General features: G+C 38.4%; 1 protein-coding gene across 1 annotated transcript; it reads left to right on the top strand.

Moving 5' to 3' along the window:
- Positions 1–2,646: 2,646 nt before the first annotated feature.
- LINGO2 (leucine rich repeat and Ig domain containing 2) lies at positions 2,647–4,467 on the top strand (the record flags this gene model as incomplete). Its single annotated transcript, XM_084236940.1, has 1 exon — positions 2,647–4,467. The coding sequence occupies one exon, from the start codon at positions 2,647–2,649 to the stop codon at positions 4,465–4,467; it is 1,821 nt and encodes a 606-aa protein (XP_084093066.1).
- Positions 4,468–12,854: the final 8,387 nt, after the last annotated feature.

Consider the following 12,854-nt stretch of genomic DNA (forward strand, 5'->3'; position numbering starts at 1 on the left):
TATATGTGGAATCTTTTTTAAAAAATCTGAACTCATAGATACAGAGAATATGTTAGTGTTTGCCAGAGGCAAGGATTAAGGGCAAAAAAGGTAAAAGGTATAAACTTCCAGTTAAAAAAAAGGAAGGCATCTGGACTATAGTTAATAGTAATATATAGTATATTTGAAAGTTGCTGAGAGATCTTAAAAGTTCTCATCAAGAAAAAAATGTATAACTATGCATGGTGATAGATGTTAACTAGACTTAGTTAATGCCACAATATGTACACATATTAAATCATTGCTATACAACTAAAACTAATATAACTAGTATATATGTTGATTATACCTCAATCTTTTAGAAACAAAAGAATTAAAATGCAAAATTAATTGTTTCAATCAGAGTAAGGCAAAAAAGGAGAAAGGAACAAAAAAATTCGAGACAAATAACAAATAGCAAAATGGCATCCCTAATTACAAACATGTTAGTAAATAATTTTTTTTGAAAATCTGAACTATACAATCCACTTATTAACCATTGCACCCAAACATATATTTCAAGTGCACATGGGATAATGACCAGGATTGCTCATATCCTGGTCCCTAAAACAATCTCAGTAGAATTCAAGATGAAATTTTCAAAGTATGTTCTCTGAACACAACATACAAAAAATTGACTAACTCAAAACTAAAGCACTCGCAGGTAAAAAGTATAAATTGAGGGGGGAAATTGAATAAATAATTTTTTGAAAATATAAAATTTCTCTTTTGGCAAAAGGAATGAATGGAGAACAAGTGTTTACAGTTTTAAAAACTTTCACTGGAGAAAAATAATCAATGATCTAAGTTTCTACGATGGGAAATTAAATATTAAAAGATTGACCTGAACCTAAAGTGAATAGGGGTTTAGGAATAATAAGCATAAAACAAGTTAATGAGAATAACGGTACCCAATGGAAAAAAAAATCAATCCAAGCAAAAGTTGATTTGAAAAGTACAGTAAAATTGACAAAATCTTAGCTAAACTTATAAAGAAGAAAGGCACCACTTACCAGCATCAGGAATAAAAATGATGACTTTGAGACCTACATTAAAATAATAAGGGAATTTTATGACAATTTCTGGGTAAAAAATTTTGATAGCTAGATAAAATAGACAAATTCCTTGAAACAAATTACCAAATTGACACAAAAGTAAATTGAAAATCTAAACATCCATTATCTACAAGGAAATTGGTTTGCACTTCCAAACATTCTCAATTTCCAGTCTTTCTTGGTTTTACTGATAATTTCTGTTATATTTTAGAAATAACAATGTTATACAAACCCTTCAATATTGGAGGGCAAGGGATACTTTCCAACTTTTTTTTTAACACTACACAAACATAACATCTAAAAACTAAAAAAAAAAAAAAAGATGAAATAGAAAATTTACCCACTATTAGCGATAACAAATCTAGCAAATTGACACAATAAAGTTTACTCTAAGAGTTCAAGTTTCAAAGTTAATATTTGCCATGTTAAAATAGAGAACCAGCAATGTCATCTCAATGGATGCAGAAAAGCATTTTGCAAAATTTGATACTTAAAAATACTAACATTTAAATCTTTTTTGCTAACAAAGTTTTCAATAAAAATCACCGTGTAACTATCTGATGGGCAAAAATGATATATCCCCGTGGTTTCATTTTTCTTTGCTTAATAATGAAGTTGGTCAAATATTTTCAAATTCTTTTCATTTAGGTTTAATCACATTTATAGCTTAATTTTCCATTGATCCTTCTTTCCTTATTATCTATTGATTTATTTGTTTTTAATCCTTTATCATTATGTGAAGGTAACTTTGCATTTTACTTCCCTCAAGGTTAATGTGAATGAAACTTCTAATAGCACCATTTTTTTTTTTTTTTATAGAGGCATGCTTTATTTATTTGTTTGCTGGTTTGTTTGTTTTGTTTATACATGCACTGGGTACAGTCAGAAGCGCGGGAGGGTGAGAGAATTCACCAGAGCCAGAGCGGGGAGCAGAGCAGGCAGAAGGACCGAAGTACACTGCTGAGGGGAGCAGCGGGCGGCAGGAGAGGTCTGCGCGCCATATGGGACCCTCCTCCGGTGGCCGGGGAGCGGCCGGGGAGCAGCCGGGGATCGAACCGGCCGCGGGCAGCTTCGCAACCCAGCGCTCAACCGCTGCGCCACCGGGGAGGCCCAACTAATAGCACCATTTTGAACACAGAATATGCTAAGCATTAGATGCAGGCACTGATTCAAGCTGAGTAGGTTTCCTCTTAGCCATTGATCTGTTCCTGTCATGTGAGTTCAAACGAGAGCCATCTGTGGAATGGATGCTGATATCCCTGAACATCTGTGTGGGACAATTAGTAGTTGCCAAATCCTGAAAGGAAGACCACTAGGAAGACAACAGTTATTACCCCCATCATTCCCATTTTACTGCCAGGAAAACTCAGGTGCAGGGAGGTAAAGTGACTTATCCAACATGATGTAGCCAATAACAGGTTGAAGCCCAAATCCAAAGTCCTTTCCACTGTACTCGTGCTGCCTGATTTATGTCCCTTAAACAACCATCTCTGTCCTAACTCGATTTTCCTTCCTCCCTTTTGCCCCTTCTCCTGCAGGCTCCTGACCAAGGTGTGGACTAAGAGGTGGAGTCATGCTTCACACGGCCGCATCATGTTGGCAGCCATTCCTGGGTCTGGCTGTGGTGTTAGTCTTCATGGGATCCACCATTGGCTGCCCTGCTCGCTGCGAGTGCTCTGCCCAAAACAAATCTGTTAGCTGCCACAGAAGGCGTTTGATCGCCATCCCAGAGGGCATTCCCATCGAGACCAAAATCTTGGACCTCAGTAAGAACAGACTAAAAAGCGTCAACCCTGAAGAATTCATATCCTACCCTCTGCTGGAGGAGATAGACTTGAGTGACAACATCATCGCCAATGTGGAGCCAGGAGCATTTAACAATCTCTTTAACCTGCGTTCCCTCCGCCTAAAAGGCAATCGCCTGAAGTTGGTCCCTTTGGGGGTGTTCACGGGGCTCTCCAACCTCACCAAGCTTGACATTAGTGAGAATAAGATTGTCATTTTGCTGGACTACATGTTCCAGGATCTGCATAACCTGAAGTCTCTGGAAGTGGGGGACAACGATCTGGTATATATATCGCACAGGGCCTTCAGTGGGCTGCTGAGCTTGGAGCAGCTCACCCTGGAGAAATGCAATCTCACAGCAGTACCAACAGAAGCCCTCTCCCACCTCCGCAGCCTCATCAGTCTGCATCTGAAGCATCTCAATATCAACAATATGCCCGTGTATGCCTTTAAAAGACTGTTCCACCTGAAACACCTAGAGATTGACTATTGGCCTTTGCTGGACATGATGCCCGCCAATAGCCTCTATGGTCTCAACCTCACCTCTCTGTCGATCACCAACACCAACCTGTCCACTGTACCCTTCCTTGCCTTTAAGCACCTGGTATATCTGACCCACCTTAACCTCTCCTACAATCCCATCAGCACTATTGAAGCAGGCATGTTCTCTGACTTGATCCGCCTTCAGGAGCTTCACATAGTGGGGGCCCAGCTCCGCACCATTGAGCCTCACTCCTTCCAAGGGCTCCGTTTTCTTCGCGTGCTCAACGTGTCTCAGAACCTACTGGAAACTTTGGAAGAGAATGTCTTCTCCTCCCCTAGGGCTTTGGAGGTCCTGAGCATTAACAACAACCCACTGGCCTGTGACTGCCGTCTCCTTTGGATCCTGCAGCGGCACCCCACCCTGCAGTTTGGGGGCCAGCAGCCCATGTGTGCTGGCCCGGACACCATTCGCGAGCGATCATTCAAGGATTTCCACAGCACCGCCCTTTCTTTTTACTTCACCTGCAAAAAGCCCCGGATCCGTGAAAAGAAGTTGCAGCATCTGTTGGTAGATGAAGGGCAGACGGTCCAGCTTGAATGCAGCGCCGATGGAGACCCACAGCCGGTCATCTCCTGGGTGACACCTCGAAGGCGTTTTATCACCACCAAGTCCAATGGACGAGCCACTGTGCTGGGCGATGGTACATTGGAAATCCGCTTCGTCCAAGATCAAGACAGTGGGATGTATGTCTGCATCGCTAGCAATGCTGCTGGCAACGACACCTTCACGGCCTCCTTAACTGTGAAAGGATTCACTTCAGACCGCTTCCTTTACGCCAACAGGACCCCTATGTACATGACCGACTCCAACGACACCATTTCTAATGGCACCAACGCCAATACTTTTTCCCTGGACCTTAAAACAATACTGGTGTCTACAGCTATGGGCTGTTTCACATTCCTGGGGGTGGTTTTATTTTGCTTTCTCCTCCTCTTCGTGTGGAGCCGAGGGAAAGGCAAGCACAAAAACAGCATTGACCTTGAGTATGTACCCCGAAAAAACAATGGTGCTGTTGTGGAAGGGGAGGTGGCTGGACCCAGGAGGTTCAACATGAAAATGATTTGAGGGTCGACTGCTCACACTCTCGTCTCTGTCATTGTTGGTAACCAGGAAGGCGGCCTGGCACAGTCGATGACTAGGTTACAAGGCAGCTCCGTGCGGCTGCCCCTGTGTCAAAGCAGGGTCCTTGGAAATAGGAGGACTTCTTGTGGAGACTCCCCACCTAGAGGCAGGCAGGCATGTGTCAGAGCCCTTCACACAGTGGGATACTAATTGTTTGCATTGCAAATATTGGCATTCTGGGGATCTCAGTAATGAACCTGAACCTTTGGCTCATGCTCATGGACAATTATTCAGCATTTTCTACCACTGCAAAAACAGGAAAAAAATAAAATAAAAAGGAACCACCTACAATGTAGGATTCACATATTAAAAAGACACATTTGTCTAAAACATACTCTACAGAAAAATTTGTATCTATGATTACCATTTGTTAAAGCCTTGCATCATACCATACTGTTGGTTCAGTACCATAAAGAAATCAATATATTCTTTATTCTTTTTTTAAACATATATGCTGTATATGTTTTAAAGCAATATGAATGAGAGGTTGTGCTTTTAGTTACTCGCCACTATAGATCCCAGTGTGATTTCACCTTCCTTTACATACGGATAACCCCAAGACTAGATCCCTGGAGTTATGGGCAGAGATATGTTGAAGATGCATTTGTCTGATGTAGGTGCCAAGAAACAGGACCCGAGGCAAAACTGCTCAGCTCTGTTAACTTCTGTTACTATAATAAAGGCATGTGCCTAGTTTTGATACAGAATGGAATATTTTTTATACTTGTGATATCACACTGGACCAGTTTACTGTAATAAAGCCCTTGGTTTCTCCAGAAGGTGGTGTGCCACTAGTAGTACCTGTGAGATGCAAGGTAGGTGTTAAAAGTGAAATGATCCATTGGACAACTTGACTTGACTTTCATCAATTGCTGCTAATGGGCTAACGGTCTAATACTCACCTCATAGCCGAGATCACGAAGCAGATGTTCTAAATGTCTCTGAATCAGGAGCTTTTCCTCAGATGCCAGCACAAAACCAGGGTGACCCCTGTTGATTCATGCACAACATGATGTTAATGCAGCTAAGGATCTGTTGCCAATGGGATAGCTGTTTGAAGGCCGGATTGCTGCCAGACAAAGGAAACATCCAGTTACTGCCATTCCGGTGTTATCTCTCTTCAAATACTATACATGGAGTTGAATGGGCAACTTCAGAGTCCCTCCCTATTTTCTTACCAGTTAGGTATGAGTTTGTATTTGGAAAATTATGTTGTGTGGACAAGAGGAATCCATCTTGTTTTTGGTGAGGTGAGAAGAAACAAGGTGGACTAAAAAACAATTTTTTCTCTCTACTGAGGGAAAAAAGTAGATCCCTACACATACCTTAAATTGTTCAGACACCTTTAATCCCCTCCCCCAAGTTTCGGTGCCCAATTCAGTTTGTATTAATGGATGTTACTTCAAATATTTCATAGTTTTAACATAAACGACATCATGTCATTACCGCCAGTGATCTGGTTCAAACAGACACAATTCCATTTAGCTAAATGTTGGGTGAATGGTTTTCAAATTATGTAAAGCATTGAATATAGAGTATATTCATTCTAAATGTGATCTATTTAATCTGCATAGAACAGATTGGAAATTTCTACACTGCACATCTTGAAAGGGATCTAAAATGAGCCCCCCCTTTGAAAAGCATGTAAACTGGAGTAGGATTCTGAGGGTTTTTGATGACTCAACAGCTGGCATTTTTTTAATTGAAATTTTGAGGAACTTCGATAAAATCAAATTGATCCCAATGAAAAAGTGACAGACCCAGAGATTGTTTTACCAATTGAATAGCAGCATGGCTAAACCCATTTCTCTTTTAGTAAAAGGTAGAAAATGAAATAGAAAGGTTGAAGAATTGCCTGTTTGAGTCATTTTTCATTTGACTGTCCTCATGATTCTCATAGATCTTTTAGAAATTCATTTCCCCCTGTGGCAATTACCTTACTTATATCTAACCATGTAAATCAAGATATGCAGTCAATTCTATCAATTCCAACTTCTGTGAACATGCAATGGGAGGGTTTTTAAAATCTAAAATATTTTAAAGAACAAAGCTAAAATTCAGTCTTCCAAAATTTATTAGAATATACTTTATCTTCATTTTGTAACACTGTATGGAGGTAATAATTGTCCAGTGAAAAAATCAGAAAAGTACATCAAGCAACTAATAAAAGCTTGTGATTCTGTTACCTTCTGTCAAAATGAAAATTGACCAAACACAGTTAGTAAAATAAAATTGTATTAAATTTAACCCATTCAACAAAAGACAGTTAAATTTTTTAGTTGTCATTCCACTTGAAAAGTAAAGATTGCACTCTTGGGGGTTTCCATATACTGATCCATGGAACAATGTTATTTAAGATCTTAATGAGCATTCATCCAGAAAAAGTCACAAAGACTAAAAATTGGAAAAAAATGCTACATTGGTCACCACTTAAAGGTTCAAAGTCTGTGAGCCTAGTTTATCCTCTGAAAAATCCTGTAAACAAAAATTTTCCTTCATATTGGGGTTTCTCTAACATTTGAGAATGAAGCACTTTTCATGATGTCAACTATTAAGATCTTGAAATAGTTACTATGTTTTGTAACTCGAGCTCCATAGAATCCAGGTTGGTCAATATTGGATTAAAGGAGTTGTCTTCTAAAACTTAGTGTACTTTTCTGAAACACAATGGTTTTAATAGAATTATTTCAAATGGATTCCTATAGATTACTAATATCAACCACCTATATAAGAGATCAGATCATAAAAATGGCTTGGCCAAATATTTTTTAAGAGAAACAGCTACTCCTTGCGTAGAGCATTATAATAATGGATTTATATGTAATTGGATGGTGGTTGCTTAATTTTCCACATTCTCACTGTGGGTACAGATATTGGATTTCTCTGGAGCTCTAGTTTTGAGGTTCATAAGGAAATTTTCCCTTCAAATTACTAATTTTTTTAGATCAACTTAGACCACAGTAGAGAGTAATAGCTCAAGCCAGTATATAGGCCCAATCTTTCCCCTTAGCAGTTATGTCCAAGTCATCTTCCCAGATGATTCCTATCATCTTTAAAAAGTAATATTATTGTTTGGCACAGCATTTAGTTCTAGGTTAGCCAATTCTCTGCACATGAAGCATTTTCAGAGAAGTATTTTTCCCTCTCTAGGCATTAAACCTCAAACAAGAGTAATTCCAGATTAGAGCTCTGATAATCTGAGGGAACTGAACCATGTCCCCAAATGTCTGAAATACCTGTGAATAGAGTATGAAAACTCACCAACAATTGGCCTGCTGTGCTCAGCAAGCGATTTCTACTTTCCCAGATTCACATCTTGCTCATTTTTAACCTTCATTTTCATTGCCTTTATTATGAGCCTTTTTGCTTATCACCAACCACTCCCCAGAAGTACAAAATCATTCAGGATTTGTTCTATTTAATACTCTGCTTTCCTCAGTTCTCAGAGGAGCCTAAAAGTTACAATCTTCAGACTTTTTTAAAGGATTATTTAAATCTCACCTTCACTGACTTTTGTCATTTTTCCATGATTCAAGTGGGAATAGATTTGGGTGTCATAATATACAAAAAAGAGGATGTGCTCTTGGAAAAGAAACAGTGAATACAGCCCCATGCAGATTAATTCACCTTCCCAGGGTCACCCTTCATCTCTATGTCAAGACCTTTGTTTTCACTTTAGGGATTGTGCTCAGAAGCTGTTTAACAACATCAAATACATCTTGAGGCTTTCCAGGACAGAAAAAAAAAAAAACACAATTTTCAACTCTTGAGATTAAGAACTGTCAAGACCTATCCAGAGTTTAATGTAAGGTTGGAGGAAGAAACTGGGGTCTATTTTAATCCTATTTCCTTTATCACCAATTTTTATAGTCATTGCTGAAGATGAATCAGAGTTGTGCTCTTCTCTACCATCAATGGTGTCTTTTTCATCCTGTTCCCTACGTCCCTATCATTTATATAGCCCACATGACCTATTCCAAATGGAATTTGTGGCATGTGAACCAAGTAACAAAATCTTTGGGGTCAAAGCCATTCTTTTCAGTGCTTAGGGAAAGATTTATGTTTTTACTAGGCGGAAGAGCCTGGAATCATTCCTTATCACGCTAGTATATCATGTAGCACAGCAGGGCCTAGTTTTTCCCATTGACTTTCCACCACTGGCTTTAGGAGCTCCCCCTTTCTGCTGAAATCCTTGTTATTTTCTGATTGAGCAGACTGGAGTTACTCTGTGTATGTGTGTGGGGGAAGTCTGAAGGACTCGGTCATGCACCAGAGGGAGTTTCCAGGTACTTGGCAAACACCTGACACAAATCGCTAAGATACTCTTCCTATTACTCCTATAAAAAAAAAAATCCCCAAGAGAGCTGCCTCATTCTCACTCCAGAAAAACATGACTACAGGGAAGGGACAGATTCCCTTCCCTGTATATAAGATCAAAATGATACGTAACATAGCTAAACACGATGGCAAATCGCTAACAAAAACTGGGTCTAGGGGCCATAAAGTCTGAACTGGTACAGTTGAGTCACATAAACTAGGATTTGAATGAATAATAAATTACAGGTTTCAAATCTGCAATTGGTTTATTTGTTTTAGATGCAATAAAATGCAACTGCCTATTTTCTTAAAAAAAAAAAGTTAAGAGAATGCAAATTCTTATCTGTGAGTTTTATTATCCTAAACAGATAGTTTAGGATAAAATGTTCATGGAGGTAAAAGTCGAGTAAGAACATTGTAAAGGTTTATTTTTCTAAAACAGGCCTGGATCTGATGGTCTTCTTGATCAGATTCCCATATTTCAGAATATTTCAGAATAGAGGAAACGTTACCTGTGTTCCAGATTGCCCTCCAGTTTGCGGTCTTTAATACTTCTACTTTTCTGCCTCTGCCTCCCTGGGACTCCTAACTCCCCTGAGACAGTCACAGAAAGAGGAAAGCTTTGGCGTCCCCTCACATTCTGGCCTGCTTTCCGGATTCCACAATTGACATGATCCCTCCTCCAGCTCTGCTTTCCTTCCCTGCAGTCCCCCCGGGGCCCCTGTCATACCTCATCAATGAATGGTCTCTCCAGGGATGAGTCTTCTTTCATTGGTACTCAAAAATTCTTGGGTAACTGTTAAACTAGAAATTGCTTTAAAAAAAAAAAAAAAAACCCTCCAGCCTATCTCACATAACACTTTAAAAGTTAAGACTTACCATTCACATAATCACAAGCTGACAGCAATCTGCAGGTTGAGTGATTCTGATTTTTTTTTTCTCCCTTCTAGAAGCAGGTGGGTTGATATAATGCCAACCTGAAATAGAAGCTTTATTTATAGCCTTAGCAGAATGAGCAAAGAGCTGGCATAATCAAGAGAGTACTGCATATTTTAAGAAGGCTTTACCTTTAATATGCAAAATAGCCATTAGAAGACAACAAAAAATGCAAATTTATATTCTACTAAATTGGTTAACTATATTAACTACAATAAAGTTTGAAAAATAACTTCCATACTGATAATGGGTCAGAGATTTTGTGCCTATTCATCAGGACAAAAAAAAAAAAATGGCAGAAATTTGGTTACCATCTTAATTTCATTTTGTTGCACACCTCCTATTCTGAATTGCTTTAATAACTTTAATTTCCACTACAATATAATACAATCTACAATACCATCAAAAAGTAATGATTAAACATGAGATTCAGAATTGTAAAATAAATTTCTCCCTATCTTTACAACAATGTATGTCCTGCAACTTGTTCATATACATATTTATGGGATGGGAATTGAGTAATGACCAAACTTTGTCTAGAGGCTACTTGGAAGAAAACATGTTCTTTTCCTTCCCAGTTATAAAATCAGGTGTACCACACACAGATTGATACACATGTCAGTTGTCTTATTTTTTCCCCATTTCGTATGGAATGCCCCAAATCTTAATTAAAACACTATTGTTTATATATACATATATAAATATGTGGGGGAGGGTGGTTTGATTTTTTTAATTGTTTAAATGTAACTTTCAAAAGTTGATAAGCTTGAGCAGGAAGGGGGAAAAGAATGTGTCTGTGTTTTTCTTTAATGTCTAATCAAAATCTTATTCTGGGACTATCCCATGATTGGAAACTACTAACCAACAATCTACAAAACTTTTTTTTTAATGCCTGATCATTTATGTTCTCAAAAAAAAAAAAATAGCCACATAGTGTTTATGACAAAAGTGTCATGGTTTAGGTGTCTCATGACTTATGATTTATTGTTGTGGGCATGGCTTTTATAACATGTATAAACAAGTTAACTTATTTTATAAGATGTAAAATAAGTTAAGAAAACATGTTTTCTTTACTGATGTAAAGGGCTTAAGCATCTGACATCTCAGTTCAATCCACTGGGGTATTATTAAGAAATGAAATTAATAAACATAAGTGGAGAGACATATCAGAAAATATGTCCTTATTGAGAGAGGTAGGTTACTTGAATCTTACAGGAAATTGAGGTTGGTTAAGTAGCTTCAGCACTGTTATTAGCTCAAATAATCCACAAGTAACTCCAATCAGAGAAGAAGGTCCACCTAACTCTAATGTCAAGGTAGATGGAGATTACTCAGAGTCCGGGCTATCCAGTTCTTCATACACAAAATTTCCAAGGAGCTTGACTTGTGGGATATCCAAATCTAGGTAATATCAACCACATTATAAAGATAGTCTACTTTAGTAAATTGCTTATCACTTAAATCATCTCAAATTCATTTAACATAAGCAAACGATGGGCATAATTTTAGGATGAAATAGATTTGAGCAAAATCTGAAGGGTTCAACAATCCATACACATAACATACCTCACCATCTAGATATTCTCTGGGATAACTATCACTCAGTCAGCTATCAATGATTCAAGACATCATGTGAGATAAGACACAAAAAAGTAAAAAGGAAAACATTTCTTTCATCTATAGGCAATTTTGTTAACGAGCGAAGAAAGTTGTCTTGTGTTAAAAAGAACAGACTGGAACACCTACACTTGTTTATTCTTTCTGCTGAGAGTGAAGATGCTTGTTCTCTCCTTACCCTTGGTCCTTAAGGGGCTGGACTTTAGGGAGATGTGCTCAGGGGGCTGTCAGCTTCTATGGCATCATCTTCATCCCTTATAGGTTGTTAGATGCCTTTCATTAAGGAGGGAGTCAGTGAAAGAAGCAGCAGAAAGCTGACAGAAGTGGTACCTGGAAACCATGTTGACAGATAACAAGAAAGCCCTGGATTCACCTGCAGGCAGCAGCAAATACTCAAATTGTGAGGCTGTGAGCAAGAAATTCACAAAAGGCCCCTTGACTTTTCTTTAATTAAAAAATGAAGAGCCTGTTGCCAGAGAGGGATTTCCTTTTCCTTGTAGATTCTCTGCTTATGCCAGTGCTTCTTGAGTAAGAGTCACATCTTTGACAGTGGGCTTTCATTTCCAGTACTAAACAAGCATGACTAAAACAGATTTCCCATTCACAGTTTTGAATATGTTAGGTGCACATTTCTCCCAGCTAAGATATCACAAGTTAGTTTGGCCAATAAACTCACTGATTAGGGACAAGATAGTCCCAATACTTAAGGATTTGTTCTTGACCAATAAGAAGATGGTCCAATAAGGCTAAATTTTTAAATGAAAGCTGAACATACTTTTAGCTTGGTGGCTTGACTTCTGTGCTCTTCATTAATGTAGAAGCCCATCATCGTTTGTGTCGGTTTTCCCTCTCGTTTCCCTCAAGCACACTGCTCCAGCTAGCAGGCTGTCAACGTTTCTGTGCCATTTGGTATAGTCAAAAAACAAAAATTAGGAGTTCCTACTCCCTTTCAGGTAGATAAGTTTATTATAGAACCCAATACTCTGTTCCTAATTACCTCATTGTCAGACCTAAAATGCAGTATGCAAAGACTAATTTGGAATGAGGCCAAGTTAAAAAGGAAATTGAGAAACCTTAATGGGATCATCTAGGAGTTCATCTGTAGAAAATCTGAAAACACTGACTTGTCACTCTAGTGCCTTTCCTCAACTCTTAGAAACAAATACAAAAATTATGAACCTCCCTCAAAAAGTGTGGATGGAGAAGGAAGTCCCTTGTTAGAGCTTTGCAGGCACTGTTTCATTTTGTAATACTATGAACTATGATAAGTCAGAATGTTGGGACATATCAATTAATTGCAATGCCAGGTACATAAATAAACATAAACACACACACACACATTGCTAAGAACCATTGGAGAATGATAGGGGGGAAAGGCAGGTGAAAAAAGACAGGTGAAAAATATCTGAGGATTTTTACTATTTTGTTTGGTCTCTGATAAGGAAAACTAAGAACAGAAC

Source organism: Talpa europaea (assembly GCF_964194135.1).
Source record: "Talpa europaea genome assembly, chromosome: 7".
Classification (NCBI taxonomy): domain Eukaryota; kingdom Metazoa; phylum Chordata; class Mammalia; order Eulipotyphla; family Talpidae; genus Talpa; species Talpa europaea.